Source organism: Mustelus asterias, chromosome 26, assembly GCF_964213995.1.
Source record: "Mustelus asterias chromosome 26, sMusAst1.hap1.1, whole genome shotgun sequence".
NCBI classification, from domain to species: Eukaryota; Metazoa; Chordata; class Chondrichthyes; order Carcharhiniformes; family Triakidae; genus Mustelus; species Mustelus asterias.
In genome coordinates this window covers 1251706-1277579 of record NC_135826.1, presented here as the reverse complement: position 1 = coordinate 1277579, position 25874 = coordinate 1251706, and the positions used below count along the sequence as shown (strand labels likewise).

The following is a 25874-nucleotide window of genomic DNA, read 5'->3' as shown; positions in this document are numbered from 1 at the left end:
CTTCTTCAGAGAGTGTCATAGGAACTTTTACATCTACCCAAGGGCACAGACAGGGTCTTGATTTAACATCTCTTTGAAAGATGGAAGTTCTGACAATGCAGCACACTCTCAGTACTGCATAACTGGGTCAGCTTGGAAAATGTGCTCAAGTCTCGAGAGTGGGACTTGAGTGTTTAAACAGCTGCCTCAGAGACACTGAGCCCAGCTGATACGATCACTCATTCACATTTCGGTAAGAACCGACTGTTTAGAATCAGAGAATCATAAAGTTCACGGCACAGAAAGAAGCCACTTAGGCCATTGTGTGTGTGCCAACTGAAAACTGACCCACCCAGTCTAATCCCACTTTCTAGCATCTGATTTGGAGCCCTGCAGGTTATGGCACTTGAGGTGCATATCCAGATATCTTTTAAACAAGTTGAGGATTTCTGCCTCTACTACCCTTTCAGACAGTGAGTTCCACACCTTCACAACCCTCTGGGTGAAAAACATTTTCCTCAGTGGGCTGACGAATGGCAGATGGAGTTTAATTTAGATAAATGCAAGGTGATGCATTTTGGTAGATTGAACCAGGGCAGGACTTACTCAGTTAATGGTCGGGCATTGGGGAGAGTTACAGAACAAAGAGATCTAGGGGTACAGGTTCATAGCTCCTTGAAAGTGGAGTCACAGGTGGACAGAGTGGTGAAGAAGGCATTCAGCATGCTTGGTTTCATTGGTCAGAACATTGAATACAGGAGTTGGGACGTCTTGTTGAATCATAGAAATCATAGAAACCCTACAGCACAGAAAGAGGCCATTCGGCCCATCGTGTCTGCACCGACCACAATCCCACCCAGGCCCTACCCCCATATCCCTACATATTTACCCATGAATCCCTCTAACCCCAACGCATCTCAGGACACTAAGGGCAATTTTTAGCATGGCCGATCAACCTAACCCGCACATCTTTGGACTGTGGGAGGAAACCGGAGCACCCAGAGGAAACCCACGCAGACACGAGGAGAATGTGCAAACTCCACACAGACAGTGACTCAAGCCGGGAACCAATCTCAGGTCCCTGGAGCTGTGAAGCAGCAGTGCTAACTACTGTGCTACCATGCCGCCCATTGGTACAAGACATTGGTAAGGCCACACTTGGAATATTGTGTACAATTCTGGTCACTCTATTATAGAAAGGATATTATCAAACTAGAAAGAGTGCAGAAAAGATTTACGAGGATGCTACCGGGACTTGATGGTTTGAGTTATAAGGAGAGGCTGGATAGACTGGGACTTTTTTCTCTGGAACGTAGAAGGGTGAGGGGTGACCTTATAGAGGTCTATAAAATAATGAGGGGCATAGGTCAGCTAGATAGTCAATATCTTTTCCCAAAGGTAGGGGAGTCTAAAACTAGAGGGCATAGGTTTAAGGTGAGAGGGGAGAGATACAAAAGTGTCCAGAGGAGCAATTTTTTCACACAGAGAGTGGTGAGTGTCTGGAACAAGCTGCCAGAGGTAGTAGTAGAGGTGGATACAATTTTGTCTTTTAAAAAGCATTTAGACAGTTACATGGGTAAGATGGGTATAGAAGGATATGGGCCAAATGCGGGCAATTGGGACTAGCTTAGGGGTTTTAACAAAAAGGGCGGCTTGGATAAGTTGGGCCGAAGGGCCTGTTTCCCTGCTATAAACCTCTATGACTCATCTCCCCTGTAATCTTTCTGCCAGTTACATCTCAATAAAGCCTCCGCATACACTCCTCTGTTCCAAGGAGAACAAGCCTAACTTCCTCTGCTTTCTCTTTGACTCTTTGTTATAGCTCATGGAGTAAAAGGGATAATAGCAACATGGATACAAAATTGGCTGAATGATAGGAAGCAGAGAGTAACGATCAATGGATATTTTTTGGGCTGGAGGACGGTTTGTAGTGGAGTTCCCCAGGGGTTGGCATTGGGACCCTTGCTTTTTCCTGATATATATTAATGATCGAGATCTTGGTGTGCAGGGGACAATTTCAAAGCTTGTGGATGACACAAAACTTGGAAGTAAACTAAACTGTGAGGAGGACACTATAGAACTTCAAAAGGACATAGACAAGATTATGGAGTGGGCAGATAGGTGGTAGATGAAGTTCAATGTGGAGAAGTGTGAGGAACATGGAGACACAACATAAAATAAAGGGTAAAATTCTTACAGGAGCAGAGGGACCTGGGTGCATATGTGCAGAGATCATTGAAGGTGGCAGGCCAGGTGAAGAGAGCAGTCAGTAAAGCATATAATATTCTGGGCTTTATTAATAGGGGCACAGAGTACAAGAGCAAGGAGGTTAAACACCAGCTGGAATATTGTGTACAGTTTTGGGTGCCATACTATAGGAAGGATGTGAACCCATTGGAGAGAGTGCAGAAGAGGTTTACAAGAGTGGTTCCAGGATAAGAAACTTCAGTTATGAGGGTAGATTGGAGAGGTCAGGACTGTTCTCCTTGGAGAGAAGAAGGTTAAGAGGAGATTTGATAGAGATGTTCAAAATCATGTCTGGCCTGGACAGAACAGATAGGGAGAAACGGTTCCCACTCATAAAAGGATCAAGAACTAGAAGGCACAGATTGAAGGTGATTTACAAAAGAAGCAAATGTGATGCGAGAAAAAGTTTCTTCACACAGCGAGTGGTTGGGGTCTGGAATGCACTGCCTGAAGGTGTGGTGGAGGCAGGTTCTATCGGGGCATTCAAGAGGGCATCAGATGATTATTTCAAGAGAAACATTGCGCAGGGGTACGGGGAAAAGGCAGGGGAATGGCACTAAGTCATGGGGCACGTTTGGAGAGTCAATGCAGATACAATGGGCCAACCGGCCTCCATCTGCACTGTAACAGTTCTGTAGTTCTGTGAATAAAGTCACAGTTCTTATGAAATGTTGTAAAGAGGGATTTTCCTTACCCGTGTTTCCTTGCCATGCGACTCCCAGTACGCCACTGTAATCTCGATCTGTCAGCAGGTATGACAAGCAGTAGTTGCTCCAGTTTTTGCTAGAATGTAATTCCAGCAGTTTCTCTATGCTGATGAAGCGGGTATGGAGTGGACTGGTCTCATTATATTCTGAGTCAATCTAAAATTCAAAAATTCATTACTAAGCACCGAAAGAAAGACAGAGAGACTGCAGAAACCACACCTCCAAGTGATTAAAACCAACACTGGGAAGAGCACTGTGCATTATCAGTTCCACTTGCATCTTATCTGGCCTGATGGAGTTAGCGTTTTCTTGCTAGAGATGTCTTTGTGAAGTGTGTGTGGAACCAATTTAACCCGCATTCTCAGTGAATACGGAACTGGCTGCCCAGATTGGCAATCTCAGTCAGAAAGGATTTTGTTTTGCAGAGTAAGATTGGCATGCTGGAGAGTTACGTATAGCGACTGGGAGAATTCTGGGTCCATTGCTCTCAATACTCACTTCTGGGGTGTAGATTGTGACAAACTAGACTGAGAAATATGAAAAAATGGAATAGAGAGTGAGAATCTCACTGCATCAACATCAGGGGATAGTGAATAATTTTTAAAGAGTTGTTTGATGGGACAAAGAGACAGACTGCCAAAGTTTTTGGTCTTCCACTCATCAGGACACAAGATAAACTAACAGTAAAGGGAACAGCAATTTAGACTGTAGGATAAGAGAACGCTAATTGTTTGGCAAGTGGACTCTGATTGGTAGAGGTGTTGCCATGGGGAATGTTTGTTTAATGGAAGGCTCCCTTTTTAAGGGATGTCATCCGCTCCTATTTTCTTTCAGCTGGGAGGAGAAGCAGTGATGGCCATTAAACATCCTGACCAGGGAGGTTAACTCTTTCTTGTATCTCTCAGTCAGCAATGTTAGAACACCGTGTCTTCTTTATTGATTGGAAGGATGTGGGGATCACTGGGAAGGCTGGTATTTATTGCACTGGGAAGATGGTGATAGACTGGGAGATTTCCTCAGCTGCTTCAAAAGGTCGTTAGGGTCCATGTTTTGAAAGTGGCAACATGCAGCATAGGATCCGAGTTAATCTCTGTGACTTGAATACCTGTTGGACAGCGTTCACAAAGAATTCGCCCTGAGTATTCCAGCCCATAGTCCCTTGTACAATGTGATTGGCTGTTAGACTGGCCAATGGTTAATATGTTGGCAAGTGCTCCAATAATTGCCTCAATACATAGACAGTCCAAAGATGTGTAGGTTACCGAGATAAGATGGAGGGGAGGGACTGAGTGGAGTGATCTTTTGGTGCAGACTCAATGGCCTCCTTCTGCACAGTAGGGATTCTATGATTCTATAGCATACATGGATGTTATATTATAATTCATACTGGGACTGTGGGCATCATTGACAAGGACAGCATTTATTTCCCATCCCTTATGGCTGAAGGGGGTTTGATGTAATCAGCCAGGTTGGTGTGGGACTGGAGTTACATTAGGCTTGAGATAGGAAACTGCTCATTAACTCACAAAGACAATCCAGGACAGGCAGTCTGTGATGCAAAGATTACAGAGGGGTAACATCTCACCCAGAAAAAGGAAGAACACTGCCTGGAAACGCTGCCTAGATAGTGAAGTAGGGCAATTCTTTTCACCTGCAGACTATGGCCTGGATTTTTGCCACGTTGGGGCGGCCCTCCATCTTCATATCTTCAACGCGGGTGCAACTGCAGTCAGGCTGGGGTTCACAAATGCCCTATTTGTGGAGGTTGCTGGCCAGTTGCATCCAGTGAAGTGGGCATTTGGAACAACAGGAGATTGTCAAACCTATCCAGGAAGTACCAAAGCTGTCAAAGAACTGTCCAAGGACAGTAGGTGAGTTGACATGGAGGGGATAAGGGCAAAGGATGGTGGGTGAGGGGAATGGATTGGCATAGAAAGCATGGGGGCTGTGGGCTGGGTAGAGGGGCACTAAGTTGACATAGAGGGTATGAAGAGGTATGGGAGTTGGTTGGGGGCATAGGTTGGCATGGATGGGTTATAGGGAATGTGTAGGGGAGTGTGAGAGAGGTGGGGGACTGATGTCTGAAGGGGTGTTTTTGGTTTTATTATCTTTTATTTATTAAAAGACAGCGCTGGAGCACAGAGGCTGGCCTTGCACCCAGCCCCCCCACCACACCTGGCTGTCTGAGCATCCATTCCAGGGCTGCCCTTCCCGACTCCTGTTTCAGCCCGTCCCATCACCCAATTGAAAATTCAGCCAGTATGCAAATGTTTTTAAACGTTCTTCCGACTTGACAAACCTGACTCCAGGTGGCAATCTGGGTACATTTGCAACTCTGAGTGGAAAAGCCAGAATGTATGGAGTCAGTCATGGAGTTCATTGCCAGAAACTTCCAAACATTTAGACAGGCAAACACTGATTAGGGACAGTCAGCATGGCTTTGTGAGTGGAAAATCGTGTGTCTCAAATTTAATTGAGTTTTTTGAAGGGGTGACCAAGAAGGTAGATGAGGGCAGTGCAGTTAATGTTGTCTACATGGACTTTAGCAAGGCCTTTGACAAGGTACCGCATGGTAGGTTGTTGCATAATGTTAAATCTCATGGGCTCAGAGGTAGCCTACTGCATACAAAATTGGCTTGATGACAGAAGCCAGAGGGTGGTTGAGTTGTTTTTCAAACTGGAGGCCTGTGACCAGTGGTGTGCCTCAGGGATCGGTGCTGGGTCCACTGTTATTTGTCATTTATGTTAAGATTTGGATGAGAATATAGGAGGCACGGTTAGTGAGTTTGCAGATGACATCAAGATTGGTGGCATAGTGGACAGTGAAGAAGGTTATCTCCGATTGCAACGGGATCTTGATCAATTGGGCCAGTGGGTTGACGAATGGCAGATTGAGTTTAATTCAGATAAATGCGAGGTGATGCATTTTGGTAGATCGAACCAGGGCAGGACTTAATTATTGGTGGGGCGTCGGGGAGAGTTCCAGAACGAAGAGATCTAAGGATACAGGTTCATAGCTCCTTGAAAGTGGAGTCACAGGTGGACAGAGTGGTGAAGAAGACTTTCGGCATGTTTGGTTTCATTGGTAGGAACATTGAATACAGGAGTTGGGACGTCTTATTGAAGTTGTACAAGACATTGGTAAGGCCACATTTGGAATACTGTGTACAGTTCTGGTCACCCTATTATAGAATGGATATTATTAAACTAGAAAGAGTGCAGAAAAGATTTACTAGGATGCTACCGGGACTTGATGGTTTGAGTTATGAGAGGCTGGATAGACTGGAGTGATCTCCGGCAAGTGGGAGGCCTTTAAAACCAAATTAACTGGAGTTCAGGGTCTAGAGTTAGGGGCGGCTCGGTGGCACAGTGGTTACCATTGCTACCTCACAGCTCCAGGGACCCAGGTTTGATTCCCGGCTTGGGTGACTGTGTGGAGTTTGCACGTTCTCTCCATGTCTGCGTGAATTTCTTCCGGGTGCTCCAGTTTCCTCCCACAGTCCAAAAATGTGCAGTTTAGGTGGATTGGCCATGCTAAATTGCCCCTTAGTGTCAGGGGATTAGCAGGGTAAATATATGGGGATAGGGCCTGGGTGGGATTGTTGTTGGTGCAGGCTCGATGGGTCAAATGGCCTCCTTCTGCACTGTAGGGATTCTGTTCTATTCTATATGTTCCTGTTCGGGTGAAGGACAAGGCTGGCAGGAGCAGGGATCCCTGGATGACAAAACATATTGAGGTTTTGGCCAGGAAAAAGGAGGCATGGCTCAGGTACAATCAGCTGGAATCAACGGATTCTCTGGAGGTGTTCAGGGGATACAGGAATATACTCAAGAAGGAAATTAGGTGGGCAAGAAGTGGGCATGAGGTAGATTTGGCTGAGAGGATTAAGGTGAATCCAAAGGGATTCTTTAAGTATATTAAAGGAGAAAGAATAACTAGAGAAAGAATTAGGACCCCTCAAGGACCAAAGTGGACACATACGTGTGGAACCGCAGGCGATGGGTGAGGTTCTCAATGAATCTTTCTCCTCTATGTTTACTGTGGAGAAAAACATGAAGACTTGGGAACCGGAGAAAGTTGGTGGCGATATACTGGGGACAGTTTGCGTTACAGTAGAGGTGATGGATGGATCAAAATTTATGAAGGTGGCCCTGACCAGGTATATCCAAGAACACGGCGTGAGGCTAGAGACGAAATTGCAGGAGCCCTGGCTGGGATATTTGCATCATCTTTAGCCATGGACGAGCTACCAGAAGACTGGAGGGTAGCAAACGTTGTGCCCTTATTTAAGAAGGGCTGCAAAGAAAAACCTGGGAATTATAGACCGGTAAGCCTAACAATGGTGGGTAAGTTACTAGAGAGGATTCTGAGGGATAAGATAGAAGGCATTTGGAAAGACAGGGTTTGATTAGGAGTAGTCAGCACGGCTTTGTGCATGGGAGATCCTGCCTTACAAACTTGTTAGAGTTCTTTGATGAAGTGACCAGGAAGGTTGATGAGGGCAGGGTGGTAGACGTAGTCTATATTGAACTCCATTTCAATATAGTTCAGTAAGGCCTTTGATAAAGTTCCACATGGTAGGCTGCTCTGGAAGGTTAGATCACATGGGATCCAGGGAGAGCTGGCAAATTGGATATACAATTGGCCTGATTGGCCGGAAACAGAGGGTAATGGTGGAAGGTTGCTTGCCGGACTGGGGACCTGTGACCAGTGATGTGTCCCAGGGGTCAGTGCTGGGCCCATTGCTGTTTGTTATCTATATCAACAATTTGGATAAGAATGTACAAGACAGGATTAGTAAGTTTGCAGATGACATTAAAATAGGTGGCATTGTAGATAGTGAGGAAGGTTATCAAAAATTGCAGCAGGATCTTGATCAACTGGGGCAGTGGGCCGAGAAATGGCAAATGGAGTTCAATACAAATAAGTGTTGCATTTTGGAAAGTCAAATCAAGGTAGGACTTTCATGGTGAATGGTAGGTCCTTAGAGAGTATTGTGCAACAGAGGGACCTTGGAGTTCAGGTGCACGGTTCTCTAAAAGTGGAGTCACAAGTAGATAGGACAGTATCCTTCATCAGTCAGGGCATTGAATAAAGAAGTTGGAAAGTTATGTTGCAGTTGTACAGGATGTTGGTGAGGCCGCACCTGGAGTATTGTGTTCAGTTTTGCTCACCTTCCTATAGGAAAGATGTTATTAAACTGGAGAGAGTGCAGAAGAGATTTACAAGGATGTTGCCAGGACTCAAGGGACTGAGTTATAGGGAGAGGTTGGGCAGGCTAGGACTTTTTACTTTGGAACGTAGGAGACTGAGGGGTGATCTTATAGAGGTGTATAAGATCATGAGAGGCATGGATAGGGTGAATGCACTTTATCTTTTTCCCAGGGTTGGGGAATCGAGAACTAGAGGGCATAGGTTTGAGTTAAGAGGGGAAAAAATTAAATGGGAACCCGAGGAGCAACTCTTTTTACACAGAGGGTGGTACGTATGTGGAATGAGCTGCCGGAGGAAGTGGTTGAGGCAGGGACATTGACAACATTTAAAAGGCATTTGGACAGATACATGGATAGGAAAGGTTTAGAGGGATATTGGCCAAATGCAGGCAAATGGGGTTAGCTTAGATGGTCTTTTTGGTCGGCATGGACCAGTTTGGGCCGAAGGGCCTGTCTCCATGCCGTAGATTCTTTGATTCTATGAATTGAACTTTTTTCTCTGGAGCGTTGGAGGCTGAGTGGTGATCTTATGGAGGTCTATAAAATAATGAGGGGCACAGATCAGCTAGATAGTCAACATCTTTTCCCAAAGATAGGGGAGTCTAAAAGTAGAGGGCATAGGTTTAAGGTGAGATGGGAGAGATACAAAAGAGTCCAGATTTTTTCACACAGAGTGTCTGGAACAAGCTGCCAGAGGTAGTAGTAGAGGTGGGTACAATTTTGTCTTTTAAAAGCATTTAGACAGTTACATGGGTACGATGGGTATAGAGGGATATGGGCCAAATGTGGGCAATTGGGACTAGCTTAGTGGTAAAACTGGGCAGCATGGACAAGTTGGGCTGAAGGGCCTGTTTCCATGCTGTAAACCTCTATGACTCTATTTTCATCAGTGAATTAAGGAGAATCCTTGGGTCTGTAACATTTCTAATTTCCATCTTGAAGTACTAGAATAATGTTAACTTTCTAGACACTGCTAAAGACATCAGTGCATGCTAGCTCTGTTTTTGGAATGACCTTTATTGTGTGAATGAGGAGCGGGTCTGTTGTGATGATATTTTGGGTGAATAGAAGCATTTGTTATTTCTTTTGATTGAACCCTTTGGCAAAGCTTGTGTTGGGTCTTCTATTCAAAGCCCAGGCATTCTTTCAAAATCTGTCTTGCTGTGATTAGGCAAGAAGTTCAGAAAAGAGGAATCCTCTATCTCCCTGTGTCCATGACAGCTGATTCAGTTTGGCATGGGAAAGGTTTGTGGATGGCTTCCTGGCCCACCTTTAGGTGGGCAGGCTGGGGGGAACTCATCATGTGGTGAGCGCCACAAACATACTGTGGCAGTCCCTTGTTCAAAGAGACTCAGTGCCTGATTGAGGAACCCAGCATCAGGAATGGGGGACCACTGAGAGCCACATCTATTAAGTTGGTGCTGACACCACTCCCATACCCTGTGAGACACACCCATGATCCCCTTCCTGCCAGCCATCACCCACCTCTGCTCTGGGTTCCGGCAGTGCTGCTAACTTCAGTGTGTGTAGTACCTGCGGCAGCCACTCGCTCCCTGGTGGTATTGCTGAATATAGAAGAGGTGCCAGCCTCTGATTGGCTTCTGTCTCGATCCCGAGGGGGCCTCTGGGGTCTGTGACCTGGGGGGAGGGGCCTCAATCCTGGTGGGGAGGGCCTCAATCCTTTTGGGGGGGGTGGGGTGGAGTACCTCGATCCCAGGAGGCCTCAATCCCAGGGGAAGTCCCCTGCTGTGTTATCAAGTGGCTGGTTGGAATTAGATGCGATTTGCCTTCTCAAAACCAGGTGACGTGGGGATTGTGCTGGTTCTCCAACCAGCAGCTGCGACCCTTGTCACCTCCACAAAGGTTCTGCCCTGGGCTCCTGGTCACTCTCCAGCATTATCTTACATCATTTTGGTAAGTGTCTAAAATGTTATACTTACCAACAAATCCATCACTTGGAAGTTTGTGTGACGTATCCCCTCAAAGTCCACACTCTCGTATATTCTGTTCACTCCCTTCAAATAACTGGCAATCTGAAGGAGGGCAGACAATTCATTAAATTCTTTAACATCAAGGGCAACCCTCTCCCTCTACAAAGATTTTTCATTGCTATTTATTTCTGGGTGGTAGTTTATCAAACTTTATTTAATAACACAGTTTAACTATAACAAATGAAGCGGCTTAACTATTATCAAATGAACAATATTTAAACATGAAAAGATACAACTCTAATTTCTAACTTATCTCTGTTTCAGTTCCAAATAAGCAACATTATTCTTACAGAATCAAAAAACACTTTAAATACAGTTAGAAACTATAAATATCTTTGCAATAGGGATATAGTCAGCCTGAAGCTTTCAGAGAAGTTTTTATTTTCAGAGCAGTTTGCAGACCTCTGCCTTTAAACAAACCCCAGTCAGAACGGAAAGCTGTTTTTCTCTGCTACATACTGAGCTCCTCGAATCATAGAATCCCTACAGGGCAGAAGGAGGTCATTCAGCTAATTGAGCCTGCACTGACCACATTTCCACCCAGGCTTTATCCTCATAACCCCTTGCATTTACCCTAGCTTGTCCCCTGATACTAAGGGACAATTGAACATGGCCAATCCACCTAACCCGCACATTTTGATTTGATTTATTATTCTCACATGTATTAGTATACATTGAAAAGTATTGTTTCTTGCACGGAATACAGACAAAGCATACTGTTCATAGAGAAGGAAAAGAGAGAGTGCAGAATGTAATGTTACAGTCGTAGCTAGGGTGTAGAGAAAGATCAGCTTAGTGCGAGGTAGGTCCATTTAAAAGTCTGATGGCAGCAGGGAAGAAGCTGTTCTTGAGTCGGTTGGTACGTGTCCTCAGACTTTTGTATCTTTTACCTGACAGAAGAAGGTGGAAGAGAGAATGTCCAGGGTGCGTGGGGTCCTTAATTATGCTGGCTGCTTTTCCAAGGCAGCGGGAAGTGTAGACAGAGTCAATGGATTTGCGTGATGGATTGGGCTACATTCACGACCTTTTGTAGTTCCTTCCAGTCTTGGGCAGAGCAGGAGCCATACCAAGCTGTGATACAACCAGAAAGAATGCTTTCTATGGTGCATCTGTAAAAGTTGGTGAGAGTTGTAGCTGACATGCCAAATTTCCTTAGTCTTCTGAGAAAGTAGAGGCGTTGGTGGGCTTTCTTAACTATAGTGTCGGCATGGGGGGGGACCAGGACAGGTTGATCCAGACATCTAAAACCTTGAAGCTCTCGACCATTTCTACTTCATCCCCATTGATGTAGACAGGGGAATGTCCTCCACTACGCTTCCTGAAGTCGATGACAATCTCCTTCATTTCGTTGACATTGAGGGGGAGATTATTGTCGTTGCACCAGTTCACCAGATTCTCTATCTCTTTCCTGTACTCCGTCTCGTCATTGTTTGAGATGCGATCCACTACAGTGGTGTCGTCAGCAAACTTGAAAATCGAGTTGGAGGGGAATTTGGCCACACAGTCATAGGTGTATAAGGAGTATAGTAAGGGGCTGAGGACACAGCCTTGTGGGGGACCGGTGTTGAGGATGATCGTGGAGGAGGTGTTGTTGTCTATCCTTACTGACTGTGATCTGTGAGTTAGGAAGTTCAGGATCTAGTCACAGAGGGAGGTGCCGAGGCCCAGGCCATGGAGCTTGGAGATGGGTCTTGTAGGAATAATGTGTTGAAGACTGAGCTGTAGTCAATAAATAGGAGTCTGACATAGATGTCTTTGTTATCTAGGTGTTCCAGGGTTGAGTGCAGGGCCAGGAAGATGGCGTCTGCTGTGGACCTGTTGAGGTGGTAGGAGGAAACCAGAGCACCCGGAGGAAACCCACACAGACACAGGAGAACACGCAAACTCCACACAGATAGTGACCCGAGCCAGGAATTGAACCCGAGTCCCTGGCGCTGTGAAGCAGCAGTGCTAACCACTGTGCCACCGTGCCTCCTTGGATTAACCACATTATGACATGGCCCTGTCAATCTAAACTCACCTTCCATTCCTTTAATTAAAAAGCGCAGGTGACCTTTACTTTTTGTAAACAAAAGACTCTCCTAAGTACATTGCTGACATGAGTAATCATCCTGCTCTCCCACCATCTGAGCTGTATTCCTTCCAAACATGCTGACTATCTGGAGAAAAACACTGAATTTTAAAACATTCCCCTGAACATGAAAGAACATACTTATATTTATACCTATAGCAACTACTATCATCACATATTGCTGCTGTATTTTTCTCAGTGCATTCATGTTTTGTAAGAAATGTCTCCTGTGCCTATGTTCTGCCAGGAATTGGAGGTGAGTTCACACCAGGCAAAGGTGTGGGAAATGAACTCGAGTTCCAAACATCGCTGAGTCTGTGTATTGGGAAGCTCCTCCTGACATTACTGAGCCTGTGCATTAGGTCAGACTGACACCCTGAGCTACAGACAAAGGTTAGCCTGTACATTGACCCAGCAAAGGTGGTGGTCCTGATCATTAGCTGGAAAGTTGTAGGTGGGCAGGAAAGCCACTGGATTTTACATTCCTCGGGCAGTTATTTGGCTGAAGTTGTGGATTTACCCCCACGAAGGATGATCATAGAAATCATAGAAACCCTACAGTGCAGAAGGAGGCCATTCGGCCCATCGAGTCTGCACCGACCACAATCCCACCCAGGCCCTACCCCCACATATTTTACCCGCTCATCCCTCTAACCTACGCATCCCAGGACTCTAAGGGTCAATTTTTTTTTTAAACCTGGCCAATAAACCTAACCCGCACATCTTTGGACTGTGGGAGGAAACCGGAGCACCCGGAGGAAACCCACGCAGACACGAGGAGAATGTGCAAACTCCACACAGACAGTGACCCGAGCCAGGAATCGAACCCGGGACCCTGGAGCTGTGAAGCAGCAGTGCTAACCACTGTGCTACCGTGCCGATGTCCCTCCTCTGAGAGTTGTCAGCCAACCAGAGGACCAGTAGCTCTCCTATCCCAACAGCGCCACTGGGCATGGTGGCCACTGCTGGCACTGCAGCCAGTCCCCAAGCAGAACAGTGCTGGAGGGTGGTCTGGTAGAAATGAGGGGGATTGGCTACACTGGAGCCAATCGGGTTCATCCCAGTGAGGGGGAGATAGGGGTCAGCCATCGGGAGGCCAGGCGTAGGGGTGGGATTTCAATCAGGAGTGGCCCTTTCTCTTGGGGGTCTTTCCTTGGGCCACAGACCACCCTGGCAGCTTCTCCACGTGGCATGGGAACTTCTCACCACCCAGGAAAATCCCAGCAATGGCAAGACAGGCTTAAGAGAGCTTTCACTGATCATTCCAGGCCCTCAATGAGCCCAACGGATGATGGGCTATCCAATACAAACTATGTTAAGCTCTCGGCACGGTGCCCCTCCCTCCACCATAGCACCCCCACTTGTACACCCCACCAGCCCATTCCCTGGATTTGGGAACATGGAGGAGGGGGGGGGGGGCGGTGGGGATGTAAGATTTCAGCCTGAACTATCCAAGATCCAAAGAAACAAAGCTGTGTTTTGGGAGAATGCTGGGGGAGGGGCGGGGGGGGGGGGGGGGTGTTGTCAGTGAATGGAACTCGATCTGAATTGGGAAAGTGTGTCAGCTCTGAAATTCCTGTTGCAGATCAACAGATTGTCAGTTGTTTAGTACAGCGTGTTACAGACCGGGGACATTGATCAGTGCCTGCAGTTAAAGCCATGGGATTGCAGTCAGGCCCTCCCACACCTGATGTTCCCAGAGAGGGTTCTGATTGGAAGGGTGAAAGGTTTTAAAAGTAAACCTCAGTCCTGATTGGCTAACCGGGCTCTCCTGATTGTTGCTGCTGGGTTGATATGTAACTCTGTCTGACATTCTCTAACCCCACACGGCAGCTCAATAGCAATGTGTTGTATTTCATCATATCGGAGCCCATCTGGTTTCAACTCACTCTCTCAACTTAAACAGACTTGCATTTAACCAGAAAGTGACGGATTTAATCCTGTTCCTAACCTAATCAACCAATAAACTAAAACTTTCCTCTAAACCCAGCTCCTCATTAAATTATCACTGACTCTAAAGCAAAGTGAATATCTCAGTTAGAGATATTCCAGCTGAGAGGTTTTGATTTGATTTATTATTGTCACATGTATTAGCATACTGTGAAAAGTTTTATTTCTTGCGCGCTATACAGAGAAAGCATACCGTACATAGAGAAGGAAAGGAGAGAGTGCAGAGTGTAGTGCTACAGTCATAGCTCGGGTGTAGAGAAAGATCAACTTAGTGCGAGGTAGGTCCATTCAAAAGTCTGACAGCAGCAGGGAAGAAGCTGTTTTTGAGTCGGTTGGTACGTGACCTCAGACTTTTGTACCTTTTTCCCGGTGGAAGAGAGAATGTCCTGAGTGCGTGGGGTCTTAATTATGCTGCTGCTTTGCCGAGGCAGCAGGAAGTGTAGACAGAGTCAATGGATGGGAGGCTGGTTTGCGTGATGGACTGGGCTTCATTCACTACCTTTTGCAGTTTCTTGTGGTCTCGGAGCAGGAACCCATACCAAGCTGTGATACAACCAGAAAGAATGCTTTCTATGGTGTATCTGTAAAAGTTGGTGAGAGTCATAGCTGATATGCCAAATTTCCTTAGTCTTTTGAAAAAGTAGGGGTGTTGGTGGGTTTTCTTAACTATAGTGTCGGCATGGGGGAACCAGGACAGGTTGTTGGTGATCCAGACACCTAAAAACCTGAAGCTTTTAACTATTTCTACTTCGTCCCCGTTGATGTAGACAGGGGCATGTTCTCCACTACACTTCCTGAAGTCAATGACAATCTCCTTCATTTTTGTTGACATTGAGGGAGAGATTATTGTTGCCGCACCAGTTCACCAGATTCTCTATCTCTTTCCTGTACTCTGTCTCGTCATTGTTTGAGATCCTACCCACTACGGTGGTGGCGTCAGCAAACTTGGAGGGGAATTTGGGCACACAGTCATGGGTGTATAAGGAGGGAGCTAAGGACACAGCCTTGTGGGGCACCGGTGTTGAGGATGATCGTGGAGGAGGTGTTGTTGCCTATCCTTGCTGATTGTGGTCTGTGAGTTAGGAAGTTCAGGATCCAGTTTCAGAGGGAGGTGCTGAAGCCCAGGCCATGGAGTTTGGAGATGAGTTTCGTAAGAATAATGGTGTTGAAGGCTGAGCTGTAGTCAATAAATAGGAGGCTGACATAGGTATCTTTGTTATCTAGGTGTTCCAGGGTTGAGTGCAGGGCCAGGGAGATGGCATCCTCCCTGTGGACCCGTTGCCTCGACAGGTGAACTGTACTGGATCCAGGCAATCCGGGAGGCTGGAATTGATTCGTGCCATGACTAACCTTTCAAAGCACTTCATAATGATGGATGTCAGAGCCACCAGACAATAGTCATTAAGGCACGCTGCCTGGCTTTTCTATGGTACTGGGATGATGGTCGTCCTCTTGGGACCTCAGATTGTTGGAAAGAGAGGTTGAAGATGTCTGCGAATACCCTCACCAGTTGATCTGCGCAGGATCTGAGTGCTCGTTTGGGTACCCCATCCGGGCCAGTCGCTTTCCATGGGTTGACCTTTGACAAAGCTGCCCTGACATCTGCAATGGTGACCTCAGATACAGGTTCATCCAGGGCTTCTGGGATGGAGAGCATGCTGTTGCTCAAAATGGGCATCGAATGCCTTGAGCTCATCAGGGAGGGGTGCGTTGGAGCCGGCGATTTTACATGCCTCTATCTTGTAATCTGTTATGTCTTGCAGACCTTGCCATAGTTGGTGAGCCTGTGTGGCTATCCTGGGATTCTAGCTTGGTTCAGTACTCTGTCTTTTGGCATCTTTGATGGATCTTCGTAGATCATATCTGGAGACAGCCAGTATAGATGTTTATAGATTTTTGTTATTCTGGGGCAAGGTGGCTTTATGGATTTGGGTTGCATTTTAGCCACAATCTCACTAAAAGCTGGAACAGGCTTGAGGGGATGAATGGCCTCCTCCTGTCCTTTCTAACTTTCCAATTAAATTCAAACTCCTATAAATCTCAATCAAATCAATTAAACCTTTGGCCCTGGTGGAAGAGAATTCCAAATTCCTCTCACCCTGCTGATGTTGCAGTGTTTCCTAACTTCACCCCTGAAAGAACAGCCTCTCATTTTCAGACTATCTTAGACACCTCACCGATCAGAAGTAGCTTCTTGCTGTCTACTCCACTTATCCCCGTCGAATCCTGAAACCTCTGATCAAATCATCCTGAACTATTTCATTTCCAGGGAATACAACCCTGGTTCCGAGTGATCTCCTGTTGTAATTGAACCCTTGACATACTGGTATCATTCTGGCAAATCCATACTGCACACCCTCCAAAGTCAATACATCCTTCCCAGGTAGACAAGCCAGTCCTGCCCTAATCAGGCCTTTGTGCAGCTGAAACAGAACCACGCCCTGAGAGAAAGGCCAGCATTCCATTCGCTGCTTTCATTATTTGCTCTACCTGTTTGTGAGATTTTGATAATATTTATATATTTGGACTGCCAATGGCTGAAGCTGCGAAATGGGAAGCCGCTCCCTCCCCCGTCTCTCTCACACACGTCGCAATGACATGGAATTGGCATTATTTCCTGATCACACCAGTCTCTGAGATTACAAGAGGTGAATGGCCCTTGGTAACCGCTGCCTGCCATTCAGTAATTACTAATGAACAGGCCACTGCTTGTCAATGATGCAGCTGTTTCGTCACCTGTTGCATGTTCAAGCGTCAGACGTGGGAAGATTTGAGAGTGTTTTACAGCAGCTTTGATGAGGTGACATAAAGGCTCACTGGGACCCTGGCTGAACAGAGCAGCTAATTCTGCTCAAGAAGGCAGCAGTGTCTGTAGGGCTTTCTTTTAATTCTTATCTGAGGCTTCAATAGGAAATAAAGAGAGCTTTGTCTTTACATTGGGAGCTGTGATTGACTTCCTCTGCTGCGGGAGATCCTGGCAGTCACTATGGATTGCTTTCACAATGCTAACTTCTTTTTCATTCACGGAATGTGGGTGTCACTGGCTGGGTCAGCGTTTACTGTCCATCCCTAACTACCCTCCATTTCAGAGGGCATTTAAGAGTCAATCACATTGCTGTGGATATGGAATCACATGTAGGCCAGACCAGGTAAGGACAACAGATTTCCTTCTCTAAGAAGGAAGACCCAGATTTTGCCCTGGGTTTCTAGATGACTAATTCAGCAACAATAAGATGCCACTGCCATCACTTTGCCCACCTTCCCGCCAGAGGATAATTAATTAGCTATTCAACATTGTGAGTGAGTGGACCATAGCATTTCTGTTCTGTCTCTCTCACCAAAACAACAGATAATCCATCCAAGCCTCCGTAACGTCTAGCTGTTCACCATTTTGAAAGTACCTATAACTCTATAACCTTCTTTAGTCCAAAGGGAATGATTTCATATTTACCTATGCTGAAATCTACCAACCACAGTTTGGTCCATTCATTTAAAGTATTAATGTGCTCACTTACTAATTAATTTTTGAAATGATATGCTTCCATCAATACAGCTTACAATGTTACCTAGCTTAATGGGAAACCTAAATCTGTGGCTTTCTACCCAATCATCTAAGTGGTTAATAAACATGGCAAATAGTTGAAATCCAAAAACAGATACTTGTGGGACATGACTAGTCACACCCCGTCAATCAGAGTCCCCTTCCTGTCTGTCTCCTGTTAGTCAGCCAATTTCCAAACCAGTCAATAATTTACCTTCAATCCCACGGACTTCAAATTTTGCGAACAGTCTGTTATGAGGGACTTGATCAAATGGAAATCCCTGTAACTAACATCCATCCACATTCTCCTGTCCACTACTTCAGTTATCTGAGATTCATCAGACATGGCCAATCAATCAGATTCATCAGGCATGGCCAATCAATCAGATTCATCAGGCATAACCAACCCATTACAAATCCAGGCTGGTCTCTGATCAGCTGGACATTTACAAGATGTTTAGTCATTCTTTCCTTAATTCTGACCTCTAGTAATTTTCTGATAGATATGAGACCAACTGGTTAATAATTCTCTGGGTTTCCTCTCTTACACATTGTTAACTAACAGTTACTGACTGGTGCAATGATTCCTGAATGGATAGAACTTTGGGAGATTATAGTTAGAGCATCAGCATCCTGTAAAAGTGTGTGGGGCGGCAGATGTCTGGGCCTGAGGGATTTCTCACTCTCCAATGCTATTATTTTCTTCATTTTACTGATGTGAATTCTGTTGAGTCTCTTTCCCTAGTTTAATGTTAGCTTTCCTTGCTCGGGAATATTGACCTCCCCTCGACTGATGCAAGAGTCTTTATTCAGCCGGCCCACCTTTATCCTGTTTTCATTGACAGTGTCAGCATGGTGACAGCTCAAGGGGCCATGCTGCTCCGAAGCAGCCTTTTCTTCCAAATAAGTAACAAATAGTGTTGATTCTGATATCCCTTTTCATTCTCCCTTCTGGTAACTCTTGCTATCAGTTTTGTCGCCTTCATTGTTTTTTAATCTTTTCTATTGTCCACATTGGTGCAAATGACGTAGGCAGAAAGAGCAGGGAGGTCCTGCGAGAGCAATTCAGGGAGTTGGGTAGTAGGCTGAAAAGCAGGGCCTCTAGGGTAGCGATCTCTGGACTACACCCAGTGCCACGTGCTAGTGAGGCTCGGAACAGGGAGATTGTGCAGCTGAACGCGTGGCTAAAGGACTGGTGCAGGAGGGAGGGTTTTAAATTCGTGGATCACTGGGAAGTCTTCAAGGGAGGATGGCACCTGTACAAGAAGGACGGGTGACACCTAAACTGGGGGGGCACGAATATCCGAGCTGGGAGTTTTGCTAGTGTGTTTCGGGTGGGTTTAAACTAATATGGCAGGGGGGTGGGGATCAGAACAATAGGTCAATAAGCATAGAGGCTGTGGACGAGGTTGGGGCCAAGACAAGGCTATCTAACAGGAAGAGCATTCTGGGGGAGGATGACCTCAGTGGGCCTGGAGGTCTGGAGTGCATCTGCTTCAATGCAAGGAGCGTCACAGGCAAGACAGACAAGCTTAGAGCCTTAATGCTTGCGCGGAACTTGGATGTGGTTGCAGTGACGGAGACTTGGTTAAAAGAAGGACAGGACTGGCAGCTGAATATTCCGGGGTATAAGTGTTTTAGGCGAGACAGAGGAGAGGCGAGGAGAGGTGGGGGAGTAGCAATGCTGGTTAGAGAGCATATTACAGCGGTACAGAGGGTGGACAATTTGGAAGGGTCAGGTAACGAGTCACTGTGGGAGGAGCTCAGAAACAGGAAGGGCGCAGTCACTATGCTGGGGGTATACTACAGGCCTCCCAACAGCCCACGGGAAGTTGAGGAACGGGTATGTCAGGAGATTCTGGACAGGTGCAGAAAAAATAGGGTTGTTGTAGTGGGAGACTTTAATTTCCCTCACATAGACCGGAAATCGCTTAGGGCTGGGGGCCTGGATGGGGAAGAATTTATAAAATGCGTACAGGAAGGTTCTTTGGAACAATATGTTGACAGTCCAACTAGAGAGGGGGCTATACTGGACCTAGTACTGGGGAATGAGCCCAGTCAGGTCATCAAAGTTGCAGTAGGGGAACATGTGGCAAATAGTGACCACAATTCTGTAAACTTTAGGATAGTAATGGAAAAAGATGAGTGTTGTCCTATGGGTAAGGTGCTGAATTGGGGGAAGGCTAACTACAGTCGGATTAGGCAGGATTTGGTGGCTGTTGATTGGGAAAGGCTGTTCGAGGGTAAATCCACATCTGGCATGTGGGAGTCTTTTAAGGAGCAGTTGATAGGACTGCAGGACAGGCATGTGCCTGTAAAGAGGAAGGATAGGAAAGGTAGAGTTCGGGAGCCATGGATAACCAGTGAAATTGTGGGTCTAATCAAAAAGAAAAAAGAGGCATACATGAGGTCCAGGCAGCTAAAAACAGATGGAGCACTGGAGGAATACAGAGAAAGTAGAAAAGAACTCGAACAGGGAGTTAGAAGGGCAAAAAGGAGTCACGAAATGTCCTTGGCAGACAGGATTAAGAAGAATCCTAAGGCATTTTATACATACGTTAGGAACAAGAGGGTTGTTAGGGAAAGAATCGGACCTCTCAGGGACAAAGGAGGGGAATTATGCTTAGAACCAAAGGAAGTAGGTGAGATCCTAAACGAATACTTTGCATCAGTATTCACAAAGGAGAGGGACATGTTGACTGGGAGTGTCTCAGAGAGATGTGTTGACCCGTTAGAAAAAATCTCAATTACAACGGAGGAAGTGTTAGGTTTTTTAGGAAACATTAAGACAGACAAATCCCCAAGGCCAGATGGCATCTATCCTAGACTCCTCAGGGAGGCAAGAGATGAAATTGCTGGGCCTCTAACAGAAATCTTTGTCTCTTCACTGGACACAGGTGAGGTCCCAGAGGATTGGAGGATAGAAAATGTGGTCCCGTTATTTAAGAAGGGTAGCAAGGATAACCCGGGTAATTATAGGCCGGTGAGCTTGACGTCTGTGGTAGGGAAATTGTTGAAGAAGATTCTTAGAGATAGGATATATGCGCATTTAGAATGGAATAATCTCATTAGCGTTAGACAGCATGGTTTTGTACGAGGGAGGTCATGCCTCACAAATTTGGTAGAGTTTTTTGAGGAGGTGACAAAAACGATTGACGAGGGAAGGGCCGTGGATGTCGTCTATATGGATTTTAGTAAAGCGTTTGACAAGGTCCCTCATGGCAGGCTGGTGCAAAAGGTTAAATCTCACGGGATAAAAGGTGAGCTAGCTAGATGGGTGGAGAACTGGCTTAGCCATAGAAAGAGTTTTAACAACACCAGGTTAAAGTCCAACAGGTTTATTTACCTGTAAATAAACCTGTTGGACTTTAACCTGGTGTTGTTAAAACTCTTACTGTGTTTACCCCAGTCCAACGCCGGCATCTCCACATCATGATTAGCCATAGAAGACAGAGGGTAACAGTGGAGGGGTCTTTTTCCGGTTGGAGGTCTGTGACTAGTGGTGTTCCGCAGGGCTCTGTACTGGGACCTCTGCTGTTTGTGATATATATAATTAATTTGAGGAAGATGTAGCTGGTGTGATCAGTAAGTTTGCGGACGACACGAAGATTGCTGGAGTTGCGGATAGTGATGAACATTGTCAGAGAATACAGCAGGATATAGATAGGCTGGAACATTGGGCGGAGAAATGGCAGATGGAATTTAATCCAGATAAATGCGAAGTGATGCATTTCGGTAGATCTAATGTAAGGAGGAGCTATACAATAAATGGCAGAACCATCAAGAGTATAGACACACAGAGGGACCTGGGAGTACAAGTCCACAGATCCTTAAAGGTGGCAGCACAGGTGGAGAGGGTGGTCAAGAAGGCATATGGCATGCTTACCTTTATTGGACGGGGCATAGAATATAAAAGTTGGCATATGATGTTGCAGCTGTATAGAACATTGGTTAGGCCACATTTGGAATACTGCGTCCAATTCTGGTTGCCACACTACCAGAAGGACGTGGAGGCTTTGGAGAGAGTACAGAAAAGGTTTACCAGGATGTTGCCTGGTATGGAGGGTCTTAGCTATGAGGAAAGATTGCGTAAACTGGGGTTATTCTCCCTGGAAAGACGGAGGATGAGGGGCGACCTAATAGAGGTGTATAAAATTATGAAGGGCATAGATAGGGTGAACAGCGGGAAGCTTTTTCCCAGGTCGGAGGTGACGAACACAAGGGGTCACGGGTTCAAGGTGAGGGGGGGGCAAGGTTCAACATAGATGTCAGGGGGACGTATTTTACTCAGAGGGTGGTGGGGGCCTGGAATGCACTGCCAAGCAAGGTGATTGAGGCGGACACGCTGGGATCGTTTAAGACTTATCTAGATAGCCACATGAACAGACTGGGAATAGAGGGATACAAAAGAATGGTCTAGTTGGGCACATGAGCGGCGCAGGCTTGGAGGGCCGAAGGGCCTGTTCCTGTGCTGTATTGTTCTTTGTTCTATTTGCTAGGATTGGTGCTGTTTGATGCATTTCTGTAAGCTCTTCCCATTGGTTCTTACTTCCTTACTGTGGAGCATCTCTGTCTCATCCTATTGAAATCAGCTTTGCCGAAATCTGGAATATTGGTAACGTAACTAAATCTGACTCAGTGCTCCTGATAAACGCATATGCTCCTGTTATACTGGGACGTACTGGGCAGAATTGGGGTTCTGAACCTGCACCGACTGTCGGGGTGCTGACATCTTCCTGGGGATGGCCAATGGAGAGGCTCTGGGTCCACTGTCCAATTAGAGATGGCGGAAGGGTCAGAGGGTACAGGCCCAGTCACAGAGCATGCAGCCACAACTGGGTGCTGTCATTGTCCAAGGGGGAAAGTAAGGGTGCCTCCACCCAGAGGTGTCCTCAAAGAGAATTGGATGGGTTTTTAAAAGTTATTGGCTACAGCTGTGAGGCCGCCCGTGTAGACGGGTGGAAGCAGCTGTGCCTCTCTGATAGTTACCACATTGATTAGTAATGGAGGGCTCGGAAACTGGCTGGGTTAGCTGCTGGTAAATGGTGTCCAGGCACCAGCTAGCCTTGTCCCACAGCAGGGGTTGGTGGCAGCATTCCCCAATCAGCCCACAGCTTTGTAGTTAATTCCGAAGATTGGCCACCTGCCATTCCCAGGCTCCCAAGGAGGGAATATATCGGTGAACGTTGTTGCCTCTCACCAACGAGTCTCTCTCTGAAATTCTTCCTCGTTCCACCACATGCGGCAGAGCAGACCCGACAGGTCTCCTCCTGCTGCTATTTCTTGGGTGCTTGTATTATTCTTACTTGGGATTGTTCTTTGTCCTTTTCCACAGTCAGCCTAAACCTCATGATACAATGCTCAGTGTGCTCTCAATGTTCTCTCTGGACACTTGATCCGCCTCATTCCCAAACAGGAGGTTTGGCAGCACCTCCTTTCTCTGGGAACTGGAAACATACGGCTGTAGAACGTTTTTCCGAACCCTTGTCACTCGCTGCCCTTTATACTACTACTATCCCAGTCTATTGTCGGATAATTAAAGTCCCTCATTGTAACAACCCTATAATTTTGTACCTCTCTGTAATTCCCTTGCAATTTGTTCCTCTACATCCTTCCACTAGTTGGTGGTCTAAAGACTACAGCAAACAATGTAATTACACATTTTTTGTTCCTTAGCTCTAGTCAAATAGATTCTGACGGTGATCCTTCTGGAATATCATCTTTCTCCAGCACTGAAAGGCTGTCCTTAATCAGCTCTGCCACCTTCCCCCTTTCCTTCCTTTCCTATCTTTCCTCAACACTTTGGATGCTGCAATATTGAACACCAGTCCTACCCTTCTTTGAGCCAGGTCTTGGTTATAGGCACAGCATTGTATTTCCATGTCAGCCTGTGCCCGCAACTCACCAAAACTATTTACATACACACACAGTAACCTTGATTTAGAGTTTATTTCTTCCTCACTCTCAGCAACCTAATTGTAGATGGTAACCAGGCTTTTAAGAGTCAGCAGGGGAGTTACTTTTCTTACAATTTCTAGCCTCTGGCCTGCTCTTGTAGCCACAGTATTTATGTGGCTAGTCCAGTTCACTTTCTGGTCAACCTCCAGGATATTGATATCGGGGGGATTCAGCAATGGTAATGGCATGGAATGTCAAAGGGCGGTCCTTGATGCCCTCTTGTTGCAGATGGTGTGACATAAATGTTATATATCACTTGTCAGCCCAAGCCTGGATATGGTCCAGGTCTTGCTGCATTTGGACATGAACTGCTTCATGAATGGTGCTGAACATTGAGCAATCATCATCAAACATCCCCACTTTTGACTTTATGATGGAAAGATGGTCATTGATGAAGCAGCCGGAAGACGGTTGCGCCGAGGACACTACCCTGAGGAACTCCTGCAGAGATGTCCTGGAGCTGAGATGACTGACCTCCAACCACCACAACCACCTTCCTTTGTACCAGATATGACTTCAACCAGCAGAGAGTTTCCCCCTGATTCCCATTGATTCTAGTTTTGCTCGGGCTCCTTGATGCCACACTCGGTCAAATGCTGCCTTGATGTCATCTCTTTCTCACCTCACCTCTGGAATCAGCCCTTTTGTCCATGTTTGAACCAAGGCGACAGGAGCTGAATGTTCATGGCAGAGACCAAATGAGCATTGGTGAACTGGTTACAGTTGGTGAATTGGTTACAGTTGGTGAACTGGTTACAGTTGGTGAACTGGTTACAGTTGGTGAACTGGTTACAGTTGGTGAATTGGTTACAGTTGGTGAGCAGGCTACAGTTGGTGAGCTGGTTACAGTTGGTGAGCAGGTTACAGTCGGTGAACTGGTTACAGTTGGTGAATTGGTTACAGTTGGTGAATTGGTTACAGTTGGTGAGCAGGTTACAGTCGGTGAGCAGGTTACAGTTGGTGAGCAGGCTACAGTTGGTGAATTGGTTACAGTTGGTGAGCTGGTTACAGTTGGTGAATTGGTTACAGTTGGTGAGCTGGTTACAGTTGGTGAATTGGTTACAGTCGGTGAGCAGGCTACAGTTGGTGAGCTGGTTACAGTTGGTGAATTGGTTACAGTTGGTGAACTGGTTACAGTTGGTGAGCAGGTTACAGTTGGGGAACTGGTTACAGTTGGTGAGCAGGTTACAGTTGGTGAACTGGTTACAGTTGGTGAACTGGTTACAGTTGGTGAGCAGGTTACAGTTGGTGAATTGGTTACAGTTGGTGAGCAGGCTACTGTTGGGGAACTGGTTACAGTTGGTGAGCAGGTTACAGTTGGGGAACTGGTTACAGTTGGTGAGCAGGTTACAGTTGGTGAGCTGGTTACAGTTGGTGAATTGGTTACAGTTGGTGAATTGGTTACAGTTGGTGAGCAGGTTACAGTTGGTGAATTGGTTACAGTTGGTGAGCAGGCTACAGTTGGTGAGCTGGTTACAGTTGGTGAATTGGTTACAGTTGGTGAGCAGGCTACAGTTGGTGAATTGGTTACAGTTGGTGAGCAGGCTACAGTTGGGGAACTGGTTACAGTTGGTGAGCAGGTTACAGTTGGTGAGCAGGTTACAGTTGGGGAACTGGTTACAGTTGGTGAACAGGCTACAGTTGGGGAACTGGTTACAGTTGGTGAGCAGGTTACAGTTGGTGAGCAGGTTACAGTTGGTGAGCAGGTTACAGTTGGTGAACTGGTTACAGTTGGTGAGCAGGTTACAGTTGGTGAATTGGTTACAGTTGGTGAGCAGGCTACAGTTGGTGAGCAGGTTACAGTTGGTGAACTGGTTACAGTTGGTGAGCAGGTTACAGTTGGTGAACTGGTTACAGTTGGGGAACTGGTTACAGTTGGTGAGCTGGTTACAGTTGGTGAGCTGGTTACAGTTGGTGAGCAGGTTACAGTCGGTGAGCAGGTTACAGTCGGTGAGCAGGTTACAGTTGGTGAACTGGTTACAGTTGGTGAACTGGTTACAGTTGGGGAACTGGTTACAGTTGGTGAGCAGGTTACAGTCGGTGAGCAGGTTACAGTCGGTGAACTGGTTACAGTTGGTGAGCAGGTTACAGTTGGTGAACTGGTTACAGTTGGTGAACTGGTTACAGTTGGTGAACTGGTTACAGTTGGGGAACTGGTTACAGTTGGTGAGCAGGTTACAGTTGGTGAGCTGGTTACAGTTGGGGAACTGGTTACA

The 25874-nt window shown here is 46.3% G+C and overlaps 1 protein-coding gene across 1 annotated transcript in view; it reads right to left on the bottom strand.

The window, feature by feature from the left end:
- Positions 1-25874, bottom strand: part of LOC144479415 (disintegrin and metalloproteinase domain-containing protein 10-like) — a 128610-nt gene that overhangs the window by 33031 nt on the left and 69705 nt on the right. Inside the window, exons 7-8 of the mRNA XM_078198058.1 lie at positions 10088-10180; positions 2921-3089 (exon numbers count right to left, since the gene is read on the bottom strand). Coding sequence (XP_078054184.1) covers positions 2921-3089; positions 10088-10180 — 262 coding nt within the window. The remainder of the gene's footprint in view (positions 1-2920; positions 3090-10087; positions 10181-25874) is intronic.